The 22423-nt window shown below is 39.0% G+C and overlaps 1 protein-coding gene across 2 annotated transcripts in view; it reads right to left on the bottom strand.

Annotated features, from left to right (window-relative positions):
- Positions 1 to 2097: 2097 nt before the first annotated feature.
- Positions 2098 to 22423, bottom strand: part of efnb3b (ephrin-B3b) — a 92950-nt gene continuing 72624 nt past the window's right edge. Inside the window, exons 3-5 of one of the 2 annotated variants that reach the window (XM_055198155.2) lie at positions 12334 to 12426; positions 10403 to 10471; positions 2098 to 4862 (exon numbers count right to left, since the gene is read on the bottom strand). In XM_055198155.2, coding sequence (XP_055054130.1) covers positions 4447 to 4862; positions 10403 to 10471; positions 12334 to 12426 — 578 coding nt within the window. In that variant the 3' untranslated portion in view covers positions 2098 to 4446. The remainder of the gene's footprint in view (positions 4863 to 10402; positions 10472 to 12333; positions 12427 to 22423) is intronic. The other variant, XM_055198163.2, reaches the window with a different exon arrangement.

Here is a 22423-nt window from a genome sequence, read left to right as displayed (position 1 = left end):
AAAATGGCCGCCACCCGCTGGCTATTGGCACAGAGAAACACGTACACACACTGAAGCGTTCTCTACAAAAATACACACTTTGTGGTTCGTCCCCGCTTTTGTCTGCGTACAGATTACTGGGCCCAGCGTTCGTGGCGAAAGCAAGCGCACAAAGAACCGCTCAATGTAAATGACAGATGATGAAGCTTTTCGAGGCCAGATGTTCGATAAACAGGACCTAAAAAAGAATCGGAGGTGGGCAGAGAGTGTATAGCTGCTTCGGCGCCTGCGAACACTCCCCTTCACATCGGTCTGTCAATGTGCGATGTCCACGGCTTCCCGCTCGTGAGATTTTTGGACATCTGCGCGCGAACGCACGCGTGTCCAAGTCCATGTGTACAGGGCCAGAGACATGGCTTACGCTTTTTTTGTATTTTTAACAGAACCTGAAACCGAACACTTAAGTATGTATGTAACAGCCCACAAATACAACAGTGGCAAACAAATGTAACACCTCCACATTGTAGGCAACTCGATTCAAAGTAACAAAATCTTGTGTAAGAGAAAAAACATTGTGACAGTAAAAACAATTTCTCACAGTCTTGATGCACCCGAAGGCTGATACAAAACTCAATGTTATTGAGAGACAAATATTGAAGCTTTCTATAGGCAGGTCGCAAAAACATTAATCCATTGTTCAGTCCCAACATCGGTCACAAAAACACATCTGCAAAGTAAGACTACCACATTTTGGGGTATAAAAATGGCTTGTGTGTCTATGCACTGTATTTTTCCATGATAACATTCTTTTAAACGCATACGAACACATACTGCGACAATGGCTGTGCAACAGAACACAATCTGAAGTCTTTAAGACAGAAACATACTCCATACAATTACAGAAACACAGACAGCAATGCTTGGATTGGAAATGCGGTAGTGTTGAACATATTTAACATGCGTTTTTCTGTAAGTGTGAAATAACAAAATGAGGAACTCGGATGCAGAGGTGTATACAACTTAAGTATTTTAGTTACATTTTCCAAGCATCTGTGCCTTATCTTTGTGTTTGTCTTGGGAAAAAATGTACTTTACTTTCCTAAAAATGTTCACTACATTCTAAAGCATACTGTGTATTTCTTTAATATTGCATATTGAAATTGATTTAATACCTAATTACATTAAAATTGTGTACTTTTACTTTCTTGAGTACACTGAAAAAATTATTCATCCAATTTACACAATTTTTTTAAGGTAAGTGGTTGCAATCAGTTTATTTAAGCTAAATTGAATGAATCTTTTTTTTATAAAAGTACGAGAGTAGTAAAAGTAAAAAAAAGATGTTTAATGTACTTAAATATTAAATATAAATCAAAAACTTGAAATTATGAAATGTAGTGGAGTAAAAAAAATGATTCATTCAATTTACTAAATTTTTTAAGGTAAGTGGTCGCAATCAATTCACCTAAGCTACATCTAAACAAAAGTTTTTTGTTTTGTTTTTCTAATTTTCTTTCTTTAAATGTACCTTAAATAAATCGACCGCGACCACCTACCCCAAAAAATTGAGTAAATTGAATGAATCATTTTTTTTTAGTGTAAAAGTACGAGAGTAAAAAATGTATAAGATGTTTAATGTACTTAAATATTAAATATAAACCAAAAACTTGAAATTATGAAATGTAGTGGAGTAAAAATTATGATAATATGCTTTGAAATGCATGTTTTCCAAAGAAAAACACAAATAAAATATGAAAACTTAAAAATGTACTTTTATGTAGAAAGTAAAAATACTTAAAGGTGCAGTGTGAAATTTTTAGAAAGATCTCTTGACAGAAATGCAAAATAATACACAAAACTATATTATCAGGGGTGTATAAAGACCTTTTTTAAATGAACCGTTATGTTGTTATTACCTTAGAATGAGACATTTTTATCATACACCGAGGGTCCCCTTACGTGGAAGTCGCCATTTTGTGCCGCCATGTTTCTACAGAAGCCAAACTTTTTTTACTAAGTTGTCTCTGACCATGACATGTTTTTCCGGTGGTGGCTACCGTAGCTTCTCTATACGTTTCACAAGCGAGGGATGAGCAGTGGACTGAGCCATTGGTTGCAATTCGCAACCTCACCACTAGATGCTGCTGAAATTTACACACTGCACCTTTAAGTAGTATACACCTCTGCTCGGAGGGGGGGGGGTATTAAACTGTATTGTGTGGTTTCCTGGATCGGGCTTATCCCAGTCCCAGACTAAAAGGCATGTTTGAGCTGACTAGTTTAAAAAAAAAACTTGTACTGACATATCTTAACACATATCAGTGCTAAGATGCACACCAGTAATGTTTTTTGCAAAAATTACTAAATCGTCCTGAATTAATCTAAACCCTGTCCGGGAAACCGCCCCAAAATGCTATTATTTAGGTGGCTATCTATAAATAAGTCAAAAGTTTAATCAATTCCCTTCAAACTGATGCTGGGCCACGCCAATAGGTAACCTGAAATAAAAGTGTTCTGTGGCAGCATTGAGAATGCAACATTCTGGAGCTCATTTATGTTATGCATGTTTATGTACTTGCACAGAGTATGTTTCAACCTCAACAATAATTTTCATTGGCACAAAGTATTGTGTTAATGAATGACTGTGTGAGAATGAGAGAGAGAAAGAGAGAGAATGCACAGTATTTTTACGGAAACTATATGCCTAATCATGATGGCTTTTGATTGTGTATTCGGTCTGCTCGCGCACGTGTGTTTGAGATGAAAAGCCGCCTCTTCACAAGAGCTTTTTTGTGTGCAGTGGCCATTGAATCTTTCTCCGAGCGCGGGTGCGCGTCCGTGTTATATTGAGACGTTTTCCGAGATACTCCGGAATTTGAAACGAGTCTTAAAATATTTCCACCTCACTTCATTGGCACAAAATAGAGCACTGTGCGTCTATAAAAGAGCAATTCTGTGTGTCCATCTATCCTGTTGTCCATCTGCATCTGAGAGAATTAGGTCCATTCTGAATCTCTCTACCTCTCTACATCTGCCTCCTTCACCGCTTCAGAGGAGCTTTTCCTGAAAAATCTTTCTTATATCTCGCTCTCTCTTTCCTCATTCAAGCATCTTTTAACTTTCGCTCCGCTATTTTTTGTCTTTTAATGTGCGATTCTTTCATAGTTTCACTCTTTCCAGAAGTTTTCTTTTGCTAGCCGGCGGTGTTCGTACCCTTTTCTTTTTATTTAACCCCCCTCCGTTTCTTCCCTCCTTTCAATTTTCCCCTTTTTTGTTCAAAAAAGCATCTTAAAAAATAATAAAAAACTCTCAGATTGTTCTACCTCAACACGTTCACAAACGAGGTCTAGCTTCAAAACTACGTCAGAGTACAAGGAGCTATAAAAATATATGTGTAGAGCGGAGGAGACTCCAGGGAAAGGAAAACTGAGATGGAAAAAAGAACCAAACAAACTCGGTTTTTGCAACAGAATGAAAGCATTAAATTAATTTACAACACAAATGGTGAAGAAACAAGGTCAGCATGTTGATAAAAAAATAATAAAGAAACAAATTAGGCCTAGCAAAGAAACAGTATAACTTTACATGGAAAAAAAACTCTAAAAAAATTATTTTACTGAGTATTCATATATAATTATAATCTATGTGTTTGAAAGCGATAAAAAAACTTTTTTGATGTTCGCTCATATTTTATGTTTTGGTTTTGAAACAGTCTAACAAACACGCACGCCCATGTTCACACTATAACACTGTAACTGTACTCAGACACGCGCTCATCCACACAAACAAACACTCACAAGTTTAACCGAAGCTCAGCGCTCGCGCACAAATACATGTGCAACAGCAGTGTCGGGATATTTATCCTACACACTCACAAAATACACCGGTTATTAAAATATACAAGATTCTTCGCGCCTCTAAAACTCCACCAATCGACAACACACGGGTCCTAGATCACGTGATTGAAGCCCTGTGTGATGATTGGCCGAATCGATGGCTCCTCCCCCTTACCGAGGAGTAGTAACACAAACTAAACTGCTATGTGTGAGTAAATGTAGCATTCAAAGTCGAAGTTCGCATGATGTCCTTCTAGTGTTTTTGTTTGTGGATTTTTCTGCACAGTTTTGATGCTTGTGCTCCGAAACACCCCCAATAAAACCAGGAGTGTCGTGTTTTTTCAGTCGCCTGAATTACTCCAGGAGGTCTTCTCTAGCTTTAAGAACAGTTCCCTGTGGGACGTCAGAGAGAAGGACATCCTCTCTCTAACAAAAGGCCAAAGTTGGGGCGAGTTGTGAGGAATGATAACACACCCGCGCACACACCCGACCCTAAACAGTCGCTGTATCGGAGAAGTGTGTGTGTGAAGGATCTGATCTACTGGGACTACTGGTGGGGCAAGGGCGGGATTTAGGTAGTCATTAAGGTTGGTGTGGTCATAGTAGACGTCGGTAAGGTCTTCTCCGGTTCTCATACTTTGTAGTAGATGTTGGCGGGACTCTGAGGGGGCATCTCCTGTACGATGTAGACGGGATGGCCGTAGTCCCCGCTGACTTTTTCGTAGTGCGGGCAGTAGGCGGAATCAGAAGTCCGCAGCGGGATGATGATGTCGCTGGGCTCCGATCCGTTGTTGTTGCCACCTCCTCCACCTCCGCCTCGTTTGGGCGAGGTTAAAGAGGAGAGGGAGAGGGGAGGGTGGTGCGATTCAGAATGTTTCGCGTGTCGTCGCCGATAGCACACCACGCAGATCACAGCGGTGACGAGAAGGAGGAACGCAGAACCTCCGGCTGCGCCAGCAATAACCGCGATGTTGGAGGGAGGAAGGGGGCCGTTTTCTCCACCTGGTCCTCTAGGGGGAATTCTGGGATGTGTGCTGTTTCCAGTACCTGCAAAACAGAGAAACACTTTGATTTACAAATTCCAAAAAGTACTATTTGTGGACACTCAATAAGAGCTGGCTTTCAGCACAGTTTTCGAATGAATTTCATTAGGGAAACTTTTCAAAGTTACTCTGACTTGCACTTGGTGATGGCACCTATTAGTGAGACGACCACCTTTAACCTGTTCCCTTATTGGAGGGCTGGCCTTTGACACTTACATGAGTTTTGGTTCAATGTAGGGAGTTCATTAGTGCTGCCACATCTGGCCCTCTTACAATCTGATGGCCCTAGTTAATGTTTTTAACCAATCAAATGGAACAAATGAAACGGGGCCAGTCATCTAACAATATGATTGGCTTGTTCGTGTCCCTAACAGATCAAAGCGAGCCAATTAGAGACTTGCCATGTTCACTTAAACTGTCACTGAACTATTCAGAAAGTTGGAGGATGTTGTGGACTTTTCTATAAACTCGCTGACCAGATTACACTGGCTCAGAGAACGCTAGTCAAGGTGGATTGGGTTTCTGCAAACATGCATGTTTTGGCACACATGTAAAATACACACGGTTTAACGCGGTGGTCAGCCACATGAGTGGATAAAGTGGTCTGGCATGGGAGATGTGAACCACAAAGCAGCAAATCGTAGAGTCAAACAATAAAGATTAGGAGGAAGTGAGGTGAGACTATGGTCAGTGTTCGGATGGCATTAAATCCTGTTCACACTAGGAACAAAATGAAAACAAATGAGACTATTGTTTAGGAAAGGGGTAGGCAACGTCAGTCCTGGAGTGAATTCTGAATTCTGCTTCACAATGATAGGAAGAGCCGACATCGAAGGATCAAAAAGCAACGTCGCTATGAACGCTTGGCTGCCACAAGCCAGTTATCCCTGTGGTAACTTTTCTGACACCTCTTGCTTGAAACTCTCAACGAGCAAAAGGATCGATAGGCCACGCTTTCACGGTCCGTATTCGTACTGAAAATCAGAATCAAGTGAGCTTTTGCCCTTTTGCTCCACGCGAGGTTTCCGTCCTCGCCGAGCTCACCTTAGGACACCTGCGTTACCTTTTGACAGATGTACCGCCCCAGTCAAACTCCCTACCTGCCACTGGCCCCGGTGCGGATTGCGCCCAGGCCTGGGGGCCCGGAGTGCTTAACGCCAGAACTGAGAGCCCACCGGGTGCCGATGTCCTGCAGATTTTAGCTCCAACCCTAATAAAACCTCGCCTACCTGGAGTTTTCAGGTGACTCTTTAGACCTTGATTTGTTGATTTGTAGAGCTGGAGCTAAACTCTGCAGGACATCGGCACACCATGACCGACTTTTAGGATGGCCATACGTGCCATTTACGCCATACACTTCCTGGACAAGATTTCGAGTGTGTCCTCCGGAAGTCGCATTGGTCGACCGCATACGTCATCGAGGTTTAATATTTCAGGTTTTATTTCAGAAAAGCAACCATTACATTTCAAGGGAAGAATGGAACTACAATGATCTATGTTTTGTAAGATAAATAAATCTTAATTTTATAATGTATTTAACTGAAATGTGAAAACCTTCATGATGTATGCAACTTCAGCGAAAATGGCTTGTGTGGCCACCCTATCGACAATTGCCTACCCCTGGTTTAGGAACTATTTTTACGGCTTCAATTTGTTACCTAAATTAACCTCTTGAGTTGACTCATAATAACTGTATAATCTTACCCAGTCTCACGAGGTTTCGTGATATAGTGACGTAATTTTTTGTTTCTTTTTTTCATGATATTATCACAAATTTCCACGTTTTTCATGATCGTATAACGAATTCCTGGTTTTGTGTGATTATCACGTATTGGTTACTCAACTGCTTTTTCCTATTTTTAAACCATTGTCGCTTTGGTTTAGGGTTAGATTTGGTGTTTGCATTAGAATATCACTTTATATATTGGTTTATACTATTTTTTCTGATGTATTTTTTATATGTCGCCTGGCGTTAGAGTTGGGTTTGGGTAGGGATGTCATTTTATGTAAATCTAACCCTAAACCGAAGCAACAATGGTAAGAAAATAGGACAAAACAGTTGAGTAATCAATACGAGATAATCATACGAAAACAGGAATTCGTTATACGATCACGAAAAAACGCGGAAATTCGTGATAATATCACAAAAAAGAATCAAAAAATTACGTGACTATATAACGAAATTTCGTGAGACTGGGCTGTATAATCAGACGTTGTGCAAGTTGACTGTAATTATATAACCGTTTTTCTATGTTGCATTAACATTTAAGAAATCATCAAATATTTGCAGAATAAGTGCACAGTGTCTGTAAGCATGCATTAAAAGAGCCCCACCCCAAATTTACACTGTTGCTGGATTTAAAGGTGCTTTTTAAGATGCTCAGGCAAACAGAGCAATGTTTTAATAGTGCAACTGAACCACAATGACCACACCCTTTCCAGTTTACCCTTTATTTATGGCTTTTTTTGTTGCTGCTGGCTATTGTTCATGTTTTAGCTTTACGACCGTTTAACACTTAGAAGACACAAAGAGGAGCAGCAGAATGTTCTTTGTCTGTACTTAAAACATAACATGATACTTTCCAAACATGTGAGCGTGAGCTAAGCGGTTAATGCATGTGTTACATACTAGAACTGTGTATTTTAGCCTCCTATATGAACAACAGCTGAGCAGAAAGAGCATTTTAATAGATGTGAGATCTTTGAGGCTATATTAGTCATTTATCTTTACATAACAGGATTATGGAGTGTAGGAGGCTTTTCGCAGGGGAAATGAAAGCCAATTTAAACACGAAGGTCTGATTGGGCTCCTTAAACGAAAGAATTCGAAGAAGTACTAAACCTGGCAACACAGATGTTCTCCGTAACCGCAACATGGTCAATATCAGAAGTGCTTTATCATACTATAATACTCCATGTTATTAAAGCAGTAGTTCACGCAAGAGTAAATATTATGACTTCATTTACTCACTTTTATGTTGTTCCGAACCCCTAAGATTTTTTTATGCGGAGCATACACTGCAAAAAATGAATTTCAAGAAAACAATTCTTAGTATTTTTGTCTTGTTTTAAGTAAAAATATCTAAAAATTCTTAAATTAAGATGCTTTTTCTTGATGAGCAAAATGACCCAAGAAAATAAGTCTAGTTTTTAGACCAAAGATATAAAATTTAAGTGATTTTGTGCATAAAACAAGGAAAAAAAAATCTGCCAATGGGGTAAGCAATTTTTTCTTGAATTTAGTGTTTAAGAAACATTTTCAAGATTTTTTTGCTTATCCCATTGGCAGATTTTTTGCTTGTTTTATGCACAAAATCAAATTTGATATTTTTGGTCTAAAAACGAGACTTATTTTCTTGTGTCGTTTTGCTCATCAAGAAAAAGCATCTTAATTTAAGAATTTTTAGATATTTTTACTGAAAACAAGACAAAAATACTTTTTTTATTCTTGAAAATCATTTTTTGCAGTGTAAACAGAGAAATTCGGAGGAATGTTCATGCTGCTGTTTCCACACAAATTGGGGTATTTTCTGTCAGTATGACATTAAACCTGCGAAAACAATTCTCAATCTGAATACATGATGAGTAATGAGATTTGAGAGCTGCAGTTGAAGGTTTTTCCTGAATAAATTAAATTTCAGGCTTTTAACAGCTTTTTTTCTCACACAAATCACATGACATGACATAAGACTTGGAATATAGCACACTTATTGTGTAGACTTAATTGACAGTGACTGATCACAGTGTGTTTTGTCTTATTTTAAGCAGCGTGAACCTTCTTTAACCCTCAGCTGTGTTTTACAAAAGAGAGAAAGTCAAAACTTTGGTTTGCAGCGAAAGAAAATAATGACTGCATTTTTTTTTTTTTTTAAAGTAAACTATTGCTGTAAGTGCCCTGCGATGGACTGGCCATCTGTCCAGGGTGTATTCTGCCTGCGGTCCCGTGACCCTGCAAGAGGACAAGTGAGACTATAGAATAGGTGAACAGATATTATTTAAAGGGGACATATCATGAAAATCTGACTTCCATGTTTAAGCACTATTATTGTGTCCCCAGTGCTTCTATCAACCTAGAAATTGTAAAAAAGATCAACACAGTAACTTAGTTTTGGTCAACCGCTCTCTGCAAGCATGTGAAAATATACGTCATTGAAAATAGGCTCCCCTTGTGATGTCAGAAGGGGATAATACCGCCCCTTAATCTGCACATCCAACCACAGCACTGCCATTTAGTGCAGAGATCAGCTCATTTGCATTTTAAAGGGCACACCCAAAAACAGCACAAATTATCTATATCTATATTTTGAGCTAAAACTTCACATATGTACTCTGGGGTCACCAAAGATGTATCTTACAATCTCTAAAAGTCTTGTGAAATGTCCCCTTTAAGAGGACAAACTCTCTCATTGGAAAAGTATATACATATAAGCTTGATTACAAATGCATTACATATAAGGCATGGAACAAATGACCGTTGTGCTAACTTGTGGACGTAGCAGATTTTTTGTAGCGTGTGTATATCTGCGCCTGTGCAGTTATGATCTCCACGGGAGACAGTGAGAGCCCCTGCCGAGTACCGAGACGGTCGGAAATACAGGGATCTGTCTGCAAGCGTTCTCAATTGGCCCATCATTATTCTTGACACAATTCCTCTCGTTTTCTCTCTCCATCCCTCACTCTTATCCTCCACCTCCTCCTTTGCTCCGTGTCTCTATGACTGTCCATGTTATTGGGCTCATAATGACCTCCGCTCCCCCCAACCCACCTCCACCTGCCTTACTCTAACTGATGATAGATAGATAGATAGATAGATAGATAGATAGATAGATAGATAGATAGATAGATAGATAGATAGATAGATAGATAGATAGATAGATAGATAGATAGATAGATAGATAGATAGATAGATAGATAGATAGATAGATAGATAGATAGATCATAATGATCTCAGATATTAAATAAGACACAAACTCTCTGTCTTTATGTTTAGCTGTATTTCGTGTATGTATGCATGTCAAAAAAAGAGACCCAAGCCACCCGTTTTGCACTCCTAGACGTCACACCCGAGCAAACAGTGAGCCTGAGTAATTTTCTCATTCTGTCACGCTATACTAATCACGCTCCTCAACCCCCAATTTTCTGTGTCTTTCTTCCTCTCAGGACCAACTAAACCCGAGCCGCTAAACTAATGGCGTTAATAAGTCTCGAAAACGATGGCTCTCCCGTCCTCTCATCCTTTATCTTTCCCCATGCGGCCATTACCCCACCACACTCTGCCTCCAGCTCATGGCCCCGGGGCCTTCGAAAAAGACGCAGGACGGAAGAAAAGAGAAAAATCGAGGGAGTGTAAGGAGGAGAAAACAAACAGAAGGGTGGAATATATCAAAAAGGACCAGAGCGCCAAGACGCCTGTTTCTCTTCATCCATCTGTCGCTTCCTTCCCTTGTTCGCTCGGTTAGTCCTGTTCTGTCTTTAATGTTCTGTCTGTTTAGGATGAAACATTTCAGCGTGTCCTCAACTGATACGTTAGGCAGCTGTGTTTACCTGGATTTTGGTTGTTGATACGGCCCGCTGGGTCAGATTTGGGGGACTTGGGTGGGAGGCCATACGGACCTGGGGATAGAGTGAGAAACGGCTTAGTAATGATGGTTTAGCCCACCTGCACACAGCATACGAATAACAAATGTGACCCTTTCTGTAAATTCTGGCTAACGCATGAAAGTTTTTAATTATTCAAACTGATTTTAATTTTTTAACACTTGGTCAGTGTGAAAGATATCAAGGTAAAATTTTCATTAAATGTTCATAGGATGATTTTATGTAGAAAACAGGAAATCACAAAAAAATGATTTCACAGGCTGGGATTTCACAGACTGGGTCACAAAGTAAACAATATGTTGTTTTTAAAGAGGCCATGGCACAAGACTTTTTTAAGATGTCAAATAAATCTATGGTGTCCCCGGAGCACATATGTGAAATTTTTGCTAAAAATACCATATAAATAATTTATTACAGCATGTTAAAATTGCCACTTTGTAGGTGTGTGCAAAAATGTGCCGTTTTGGGTGTGTCCTTTAAAATGCAAATGAGCTGATGAAATTCAAACACTGATCACAACATTGGTGTTTTTTGCAATTAAAACTCAATTGTGCTTTTCTCTGCACTAAATGGCAGTGCTGTGGTTGGATAGTGCAGATTAAGGGGTTGGTATTATTATAATAAGAGCTCCTTATGACATCATAAGGAGAGCCAAATTTCAGCGACCTATTTTTTCATGTGCTTGTAGAGAATGGTTTACCAAAACTAAGTTACTGGGTTGATCTTTTCCACATTTTCTAGGGGGACCCAATCATAGCACTTAAACATGGAAAAAGTCAGATTTTCATGCCATGGCCCCTTTAAATGGTATGTAAATAAAATAATCATGTTTATTACATGACAACAGGACAGACCCTATACAATTAAAATGATTTGGTTTTCGAGTAGTTAAACCCTGTTTATTTTTAAGGGTCAACGAAGGGTGCAAAATAATCCGTTTTGGTGCAGAAAATGATCTCAAGCATCAAATTTGAACCCCTTGAGATGATTCACACAATAATACTGTTAGTGCCCTCACTAGTGGCTATGGGCTTCTGCTGAGATGATGTAATCATTACGCACACTTTATACAGCAGAAAAATATTTCATACACAGACAGTCATTGAGCCGAGCTTATAGCGAGCTGTCATGCTTGTCAAAATACCATGACAGCCTGTGTGTGTGCAGACGTATCTCATCAGAAATCTCCAACCGAAGCCGCTTTTATTTAGATGACAAACAAAACAGACGTGACCTTTCAGCCACACAGCAGATAACAACTAGAGTGAGAGAATGAGCCAGAAAGTGACAAAGACACAGAGAGTGAGCGAGCGAACGAGCGAGAAAGAGAGAGGGTGTTGGCTTTGTTTTTTTTTTAGTAAAGTCAATAAAAAGTGTATGGAAAATATTCATAACTTATGATGGGAAAAGCTCAAGCGAGAGAAAGAAAAACAATAAAAGGTTTGGTAGTCTTTGAGCTGTGTTGGATCCACTCTCATTCAACAGTGAAGAAGAGATTGTGTGATTGGCATAACTGATAACAACTCTACACACACTAGACAGACATGAGTGTGTGTGTGTGTGCGTATGTGTACAGTTATGGCTCAGAGAGTCGTGTCCACAGTCTGTTGGGATTCACTTACCGGTGTTTTCCTGAGCTTAATAATGAAAACTAACAGAGTCCGACAGAGTTTGTTTGTGTGTAAACAAAAGCTATTGGTCATGAAGTTGGTCATGTGTGGCACTGAACGAAACTCTTTACTGAGCCTGTTTCGGCAAATCCGACATCCGTAACTGTTTCAGGTGACCAATCCACTGGCATTGTCTGCTGATACGCTCCCAAGTGTGTGTGTGTGTGTGTGTGTGTGTGTGTGTGTGTGTGTGTGTTTGTTACTCACTCTGTCCCACTTTCAGCACCACCTTCATGCCCTGTGTAACACAAACTCCTCCTCTCATGCTCTCCAGGCCCTGACGAGTCCCATCTGATGTAGCTATAAAAGAAAGCACAAATGTATTACTTATTATTGAGTCTTGTTTCTCACATGGGAACACAAGTTTCTTAATCCCCCATAATCTGCCAACAAAAAGGCCAATAAGAGCTATGTTTGAAATTGATACTAATTTAGGGAATATTGTGCAGTATTTTTTTGGTAAACTAGTGTGTGAAACTTTTAAAACATAAGTTTACAACATATCTGTCACATGACCTCATCACTTTGCGTGTTAAATTCATTAGTGATGTCCAGTTGTCGTTAAAAAATAAATCTGGTTATTTTGCATTTTTATTCTTGTTGTGGGTATAAACAGCTTAACATTCACTATCCAGTTAAATAATGCGTAGGAGGTGTTAAATATTACAGTTTATATAGAAAAGAAATGTCAAATTAAGCTCTGTGCACTGTAAAAAAAGTTACCTGGTTGCCTTAAAATTTTAAGTTAATTCAACTTACAATGTTATTTTTAGTTAAAGGAACAGTACGTAGGATTGTGGCCAAAACTGGTACTGCAATCACAAAACTGGTGGCCAATACACAACATGACAACATCAACATCAGTTGAGGGCTACAACTCCACTCTAGTTTGCATGAATTGAGCCCCTGGCACGGTAAGCGGTGTATGCGTGAATGGTGCTTTTCATGCATTATGCGTTTGACGCGAATTTGCGGCTGACGCCCGAGTTGAAAAAATTGAACTTTGGCGGAAATTCGCGCCGCGTTAACCAATCAGGAGCCTGCTTGCTGCTGTGGCGGCAGCCCTGCCCAGAGTCACTTTTTCAACCTGAAGGAACGCTTGATATTGTCCGTAAGCAGTCACCCGGAGCTATACGACACAAGTTCTTATTTCTATAGAGACAGGAATAAAAAGGACCTCGCTTGGAAGAGTGTCGTTGAGGACATCGGAAAACCTGGTAAGTTGTAATACACATTTCACTTTTGAGTCACGTGACGTTTATTGAAACGCACGGTTTATTTTTACCCCTATAGTAAGGTTATCAAATACAAATCGGTAACTCTCTCGATAAATCAACATCAGCCATCTTGCAAACAGACAACCACATAGCACGTGCCCCTCCCACAAGAAGCGGATTTTGCCTCTTGACACGCGTCAAACGCTTGCTTTTTCCGCGCGTCTACTTCGCTCTACACGCGCGAATGCATTTAAACTGTTCAAGCGGCAAACTAGCCGTGGTAGACGCGATTTTGACGCCTCAAACGCGGGTGGTGTAAACGCAGCATCAGTGATATAAGTATTTGAAATGAAAATGATTTCTTAATGTCTAGTGACATATCAGGGCCATTTTATGATTAATTTATATAAATTTCTTACATACTGTTCCTTTAACTTGAAATTTTAAAGCAAACAAATAACTTACTTTTTTAAGCTGAACCAACAAATCCTTGTTATACTGTACATTTAGTTAAATGCAATTAAATGTGAAATATCGTCATCAAAACATTTGATATTAATAGGTTATAAAAGTTATGCTTAAAGTTATAAGTTATGCAGAAAAGTTGTATACTGTACAAAGTACACATACTGCGTAGTGCGACAATTGCAACTGTGATGTGGTAGCATATGCAAATCACACAGCTACTTGAGGTTATCTGGTATTGCAGATATAATAATTCCCACTGACATTCAGCACAGATATTTGATCTAATGCAGATTATCACACCAAAATGTCAATCTGCACCACGGTACATTCCTAATGAGACATAATTTCCGGTCCCTGAGGAAGTCATTTACATCCAAAACCTCCTTAAAACGGCATCCATCACTCAAACACACACACACAATCTCTCTCTAAATCCACAACCCATTTTATTCCCTTTACAAATACTGACAGGACCCCGATAAATAAAACCAGAGCTACGAGTCTATATGTGGGCCGGCAATGGGCACTCCTGATATGAGGTGGGCTTTAGGTGGACATCATGCGAGGGGCATGTGGGCGCGTGTGAGTCGAGAACGGCCGATGGCTGGTTACATGTGGGCCAGACACACGGACCAAAGACAGAACAGGACAGCTTGTCCTTGGTAATAAGGTCTGGCCATCTTAAATAAGAGAGCGAGAGAGAGAGAAATAGAGAGAGAGATTGAAAAAGGTAATGACCTGATGCAAGTGAAAGTGCCAGATCTTATTTACTGAGGGATGGATTGAGAGACAGAAATGAAATGGAAGAGAGACGCACCATTATGCAATCTTACATCCTGCCATTAATTCCGATTCCTTTTTTTTTTAAATCTGTCAGTTTTTTTTAAGATTTAAACATTTTAGAAATAAGAGTGAGATAGTTGAAATATATAAATATAAATAAATAAATAAATAATATATATATACATATATTTCAGAAAGTCTATTTTATTTGATTGTATTCTGTTGTGCTTCGGTAGATTGTTTTATTGTTTGTTTGCTATTTTAGTAGCACTACTGGCACTATTTTTATGAACAATATTTCTTTTCTCTTTGTGAAAATTTCGTTTTCAGTAAAAATTTCAATTTTTTTTTAAAAGAGATAAATCTACCTGAAAAGCAAAATAATTTAAACATATTTATTCTGCTGTAAACCAGTAAACCTAGGCTTATGAAAGTAAAAAAAAAATCAAGATTAACGCCAACCCTGAACCTTGAACATATTCTGGGACATTTTGTAAGACGGAAAGAAAAAAGCAAAAGATGTGAAAAGACAGAGAGAGAGGCTTGACTGATAGTCTTTGACAAACTGTTGCTCACGTGATGAAGAAGAGAGGTGATAAGAGCTGATGGAAAGAATGTGTGAGTGGACAATAGAAAAGAAAGAGTAAAAAAGAGAAAGAAAGAGATGGATAGAGAGAGAGACTTAAAACTGAAATACTGCAAGGTCTTTTTGCCGACGAAGACAAGGAAGGACAAAGAAGAGAAATACTGTACTGTACCTTCAGCTTCCCTTATAGAGAAATGAGAGAGAGAGAGCGAGAGAGGGAGAAAGATGCCATGATGAGTAATTGAGACAATGATGAGCGCTGATGGAAGAATGAGGAGAAATTGAGGATCGAGCGTCCACAAAGGGAGCATCTCCCCCCCAAAAAATAATACAGGAGCAGAAAGATACAGACAGCTACAGAAATGAAGAAACATTTCAGTCATTTGTTCTTAGAGAGGACACAGAAACCTACATGAGCACACAACTCTCAACACGACAAGCCCCATTCATTTACCTCAGAGCATGTGTATAAGTGTGTGTGTGTTTGTGTTTGTACCCCTTTGCCCAGGATAAGAATAAAATCCAGTACTGCTCATGTGTAAAGACAGAGTGAGCCACCGAGTGTCAAAAAGATTCAAGAGAAAATACCTGATAAAAAAGACAGAAGCATCAGGGCCAAAAGAGCGATTTACAGAAAAAACAGCAAACAAATGCAGCTCGGGAGGCCGTGTGAGTGTCTCCTACGCATATGTTTATGTAAAGGGGTTCTGGGATGCCTCTGTTCGCACTAATGATGGTGATAAAGCGTAAGTCAGTCAGACGTGTGTGTGTTATGTGTGGGTGTTATCCCACGGCTATTATTGTGACACCATGTCTGTGTGTGTGTATTTATGAGAGTAAGTGTGTGTGTGTGTGTGGTTGATGTATCTGAGCAACATGCAGAATATATATATTTTACACGGCAGAGCACAATGCACCATGAATATTAAAATCTCCAATAACAGTCTCCTGTTAAAGAAATATTCCTTGATATTTTCAAACTTACATCTACATGACATGTAGTATTTTGATTATTACCTCATGCAATATTTTCAACTCGGTGTGTATGAAAATGATTTACATGTTTTAATATGTTTACAATGCAAGGAGACGGGGCATTACAAATTGATGTTCAAAATATGCAGCTGTCACATACTGTCAAGATTATTGTATAATCCATTAGACTGTGAGAAACAATTACTAAGCCTTTTGCAAGGGTACCAGCAAAATGGTATTTGCCAAACACAGTTAACATGGAGTCCAATCGCTTAAAAATAAGCTGTATCCATCTAATGCAATGGGCAGATTTTTTTCAAAGTGAATTACAGTGCATTACAAGGTACACATTTTTATCTTCATTATCAGTGTGTTTCCTGGGTTCAAACCATAAGACTGTAAAAAATATGGACGAAGTGTCCGTGAAGTCATCCGTAGGTTTGTGAAGAGTATTTTTTAAGCCAATAGTTGGCTGAGCCTGCCGTTGCCATCTTGGCAGCACCTCACATTGGTGGTTTGGTAGTTTTACCAATGATTCCCATAGGGCAGGGCTATTCAAATCTGGAGGGCCGAGCACTACAGAGGCTCTGTCCCAAATGGCACACTTCATGTGGACTTTCAGTCTACGAGGCCATAGGGTGTCCCATCTGTCATTTTTAAGCTCTGAAGTGTGCTCATCAGCGCCTCCTTTGCACCCTTGATGTGGTCTTCGGCGAAGCCCGCACTGTAGCAAGCTTTGCGCACTTTACCAACCCAGAAGTCCTTGCGAAAGAGTAATCAGACCAATCAGACTACAGAAGGGAAGAGTTTACACTGATGAGCAATTTCTTTTACTGTTTCCGGTGTGACGCTCGAGTCTGTTCCAAAATACGACTCCTTAGCGCCCTGTTAGACTCGCCTCAAGGGTCCCTAAGGTCTACACTACATGATGTCATCAAAGTCCAAAAGTTCGGAGTGCACCATTTGGGACAGGGCCAGAGTTTGGCTCCAACCCTGATCAAACACACCTGTGCAAGCTAATCAAGGTCTTCATGATCACTAGACAATCATAGATGGATAAGTTTGATTAGGGTTGGAACTAAACTCTGTAGTGCTCGACCCTCCAGGGTAAGATTTGGATAGCCCTGCCATATATTTCAAAAAATGACCAAAAGTATATTTGCTAAAATATATTTAGAAATATGTTTACATAAATATATTATGAAATATATAAAAAAAAAACATTTTAAAGCATTAAAAATATATTTAGCACTCCAAATATTTCAATTCAAGGAAATGTATTCACGATGCATTGAAAGAAAAACTTTTTTGTTATGAACCTGTAAACATAACAGTTTTTTAAAAGTTTAAATTATAAAAATTATAAAATGAATTTATAAATTATAACATTTACTAGCATTTTGCATATATTTGAAATATTTTTTGTAAATAATACATTTTTGCAATATGAGACATAAAATTTGAAATGTATTTGCTTGCCCTTGAAATACATTTTGAAATATATGTTAATATTTAGTAAAACTAAATATATTTCCAAATTCAAAAATATATTCAATTGAGCATTCTTTCTACGAAATATATTTAGCATACATTTCAAATATATTTTTGGTCAGAGAAATGTATTTTTTTGCCATATGGGTTTTAAGGTATGGATGCAGTGATTTTTGAACCTTTAAAAAATCTTCACTGTAAAAAAAATCTGTAAAAAAATACAGTATTACTGGGTATTACTGTCAACTAGCTGCCAGTAACTTACTGTAGATTTTACATTAATGTTATTTACTGGCGACAGTTTGTTCAAAGTTAAATAAACATAAAACATGTCAGTCTTTATCTTTTTACAGTAAGTTACTGGCAACCAGCTGCAAAATTACAGCAAATTTTTACAGTGTTTAATTCTTTGACTTTTTGACGTTTTATAGAAAATGATAAAAAAATAATAACAAAATTTTGAAATTCTGCTTATTCGGACTCATTTTGCCAGCACGGGTTACAAATATATGATTGGTGATTTGACATAATTTTTTAAAGTGTGGGATTGACCCCACTATGTTCCAGTAGCAAGCGGCATCAAAGATTAAAACATAAGTTCTGCTTTTAAATTCTCACTTGCTAGTTATGCTTTCATTATAATTGTCTAAACGTACTATAAAACTACCATATGCGCATTTCCAAATGTGACACACTGAGGGCCGAAAATTATTATGTGTATATAATCGACAGCATTGCACAGATGCTCTCCATGAACATTAAATTGTAAACAACCCAGAATTTCCCATTAAGCAAGCATGCCCTTCCAAATATCATCGCATATTTGTGATCAAGTAGCAGAATACAAACATCAAGTTAAAAGTCATCGTGTGAAGTGTTTGTGTGAATTACGATGTGTCTTTCCTGAACTGTACTGAGCTCGGGACTCTCCTCGGCCAACTATTTCCACCTTTGGCTCACACTTCATCTTTCCTGAAACTGAATAAGACTTAATAAATCTGCAGCAACACGTTTGTATGGTTGATTTAAGCCATTAACAAAAGCCTTATAAGCAATTAAGAGAGTGCTGACAGCTACAGGAGGGAGGCAAGGGGGATTTGCGAACGAAATGAATAAAAACACATTAATAAAACTTACAGCCAGTAAACAATCATAATGTGAATGGCACAATGTGCTTGGCAAGCAGTTTACGTCAGTTATACCCAACGAAACAACGGAGATTTATAGGAGAATATGGCGGCGGACGGAAATGGATACAGCCTTTGACAGCACTCTGCTTAATGTTTCCTTAATGTTTCTGAGCAGAGCAGTCAACGTTGGGTTTATATGATGTCCACTGTAAAGTGATTTAGCGTAAAGGCACAATATGAGCTGAGGACAATGTTCACAGTAGACAGCTCAAGATATAATGTATCCTGCAGGACTGTGTTTTCATTATGAAAGCCTCTGTCTGTGTGTGTGTGTGTGTGTGTGTGTGTGTGTGTGTGTGTATGTGTAATATAGGAGCACATTTGAAAGCCTACAGGCTAACATCGGATCCTGTATGTGCGTGCGTGTGTGAAACCAGGACAGAATAAAGACCCTCATGAGGCAGGTATGTGTATATCACACTGACAGTCTTGGCAATGATGCATAATTGCAGCTCATAATGTCCCAGATGAAGATATACACACATACACACACACACACAAACTGTAACACTAGAACACAGATGTCAAAACCAAACATGTTTTAAACATAAATGACATATGAGAATGTATTTAATGTACTCCCTCCCACAGATGCAAGCACTTTTGTGTGGTTGATCTCTTCTGTGTTCATTTTTTTCAGCCAGTTATTCACATTTCTATCCATCCAAACAAATTATGGCCTCCCGCTCTCGATTGGCCTCCAGGGGCAACACAAAGCTGAACCATAGACACGCAAGAAACCCTTACAGTCAGTCACAAAGTTCACTGCCACCTCCAACACATAAACACAGTTTGGGTGGCTTAACAATCAGTCAAACAGAGGTTCTAAGTTGAAAGCGAATAGTCAACTAATCACTTGGACAAATCGTGTCCCTTATGTTGTGGCACATACGAATGTAAATGAGTATTTTGAGATGACTGGTACTGGAGATATGCCAGAGTTTAACCCATCTGACCTCTTAACCGTTCCATCTCTAATACCGCTCCAGCTGCCAGCTCATCAGTCTGTATGAGTAAACGCGCTACACAAATAAAAAAGTCAAGCGAGCAAGTGTCCAGGAATAAGAAAGCGGCTTACGAGAGCAGAGGTCGCCGAGCGAGAGAGAAAGAGAGATTATCTGAGAAATCTCTCATCCTTTTTCTGAGATAAGGTTGATATGACTTTAAATGATTCTAGAAATAAGCCTGTAAACAAATAAAACATCTGGTGGCTCATGTAATGAGATCAGGCAGCCCTAATCCTATTTAGACGGTAAAGTTGAGCTGGACTTTTAAATAAGCTGTGGGATTTACTGTACAGAATATCAAATCTCTAAACGTATTTCGTCAAATATAAAACAAAGTGAAGAAGCCACGGTGAAGCCGTTATCTAAGATAACCTCGATCTTGCATGTCTCATGGCTAGCTGTCATAAGATATCAAGTCATGAGGCACACAACGACCAATACGACTGACATGCCGCCATATTTGTGTTGAGCGTTAATACAAAATTGTTGTTCTTCTTGGCTGAACTCTTTCTTTAAGTGTAACTGGATTTTAACATGCTTATATATAAGTGACAGACATCTCCAGGCAGATGCTAAAGAGCTTCCATCTCTCCGTCTTAGAGGCACGAGTGTATCTATGCATGAGATAGGCCTGCTGGAACCGCGAGTCACACGGGGTTATGGGTGCAGAAACGACGTCACAACTCTTTCGTAATTTTGATAAGGCGACGGGTTGACGTTAAGGAGATGTGGGTCAGAATAGAGGGAAGGACATTCAGCCTAACTGGGTCATGTCTGTAGGCAACCGTGTTTTTATGTGTGCATATTAGTCTTTGTATAGTGCAACTTGTGTCTTGATATCTCTGCCTAAACTGTGTGGGTTCAATTCAGACTAGATGAGTCACGTCTGCGTGAGCCTAAACATCCCATGAATTTTAATTAAAGGAAAACTAAAATAGAGTGAGGGAGTATTGAGGGAAGATCATTATATTTAATGCACTCGTTTCTAGCCATCCTCCAGATATCTATAATATCTTTTTAAAGGGATAGTTCATTAGCAGTGTTGTTTTCGTCAACGATGACGATAACTAAATGATTTCGTTGACGCATCTTTTTTTATGACGATAACGCGACAATGACTAGCTAAAAATGGCTCTAAGGTGACTAAAACATGACAAGACGCTTTCGAGTTTTCGTTGACGAGACGGAATTAAAATTATTATGAGTCTGACGTTCACAATGCATGTCATTTCTGCCAATTTTGCGTAAAATCTGTCTGTTTTTAGCTAAAGAGTATCAACAATGCTGCCGCTTCCTATCCGTGTTTTGGGTACGCCCACCACCCGGCTGCCGCCATGCCGCGCACCAGATTTCAAACAACAACAACACACCTGCGACTGTGGCGAGTTCGAAGGACCGTGGCGATTTATGGACATACTTTCAGGAAAATCCATCAGAGAGAAAAACGGAATGCATATTGGGAGACAACGGTAAATGTGGCCACAAACTAGGTGGGAATAATACCCCCAACCTCTAGCGGCACCTGAAGGCTCATCGCGCTGATATTTTTTAAAGGTAACTAACAAGTCACGCTGTTAACATATCATATACAATCAATTTTACTCGACAATCAGCTTGAGACACATTTCATGATAAGCATAAGGTTTTACATTTATCTACTTGTCAAACCTAAGCTCATTTCCAATACTTGTTAACCTAAATTAATTTGTTAAAGACTTGACTAAAACCTTTTTGCGTTTTCATAGACTAAAACTTGATGAAAACCATTTTTTCGACTAAAACTTGACTAAAAATATCAAGTTTATGACTAAAATGTGACTAAAACTAAAAAGCATTTTCGTCCAAAAGACTAAAGGGGGTCGCACACCGGCCGCGCAGCTCAGCGTTGCGGCGGGTCGCTTCTAGGACAACTCGGAGGTATCATAAACCGGAAGTGCACATTAAATAGCGCAAGCATTGTAAGATAGCATCTACTTCAAAATGCAAAAAATACGTTAGCAGCCAATGTTAATCATTAATGATTTGGGACAAATATGATGTTATTTAATGTTAAACAATGTAAGTGGCGCTCTGTGGCGCGACAGGGATTTGAGCAACTTCCTGAGGCGTAGCTGGGCGGTGCGGACAGGCGCCACCTGTCGGCGCCGGTGTGCGCATACTCATAGAAAGCAATGTGTTCGAGTTTTTTAGAGCGGCGCGGCCGGTGTGCGACCCGCTTAAGACTAAAACTGCTGCCAAAAACAACACTGTTCATCAAAAAATGAAAAGTTTGTCACAAACATGTAGAAATTTCCCAAACACGAAGGACGATATTTGAAGGAATGTTTGTAACCAAACCGACTGAAAGCACAATTGATTTCCATAGTATTATTTTCCTACCATGGAAGTCAATGATCGATTTGGTGAATTAATGATAATGAATTATACAGGTATGCGTGTTCAACTTAAAAAATAGTAAAGATGGTGATCTTTCTATATATTTATCTTTCTATCTGTCGACTGTAGATCCACTTTTTTTGTGGATGCCCCTTTTAGCTCAGTGCTCATTTTGAAATGGTTTAGCTTCTTGTCACCCAAGGG

The sequence above is a fragment of the Misgurnus anguillicaudatus genome, chromosome 21 (assembly GCF_027580225.2).
Source record: "Misgurnus anguillicaudatus chromosome 21, ASM2758022v2, whole genome shotgun sequence".
NCBI lineage: Eukaryota > Metazoa > Chordata > Actinopteri > Cypriniformes > Cobitidae > Misgurnus > Misgurnus anguillicaudatus.
Note: the sequence above shows the minus strand (reverse complement) of the source record. Positions and strands in the feature narration are given on the sequence as shown.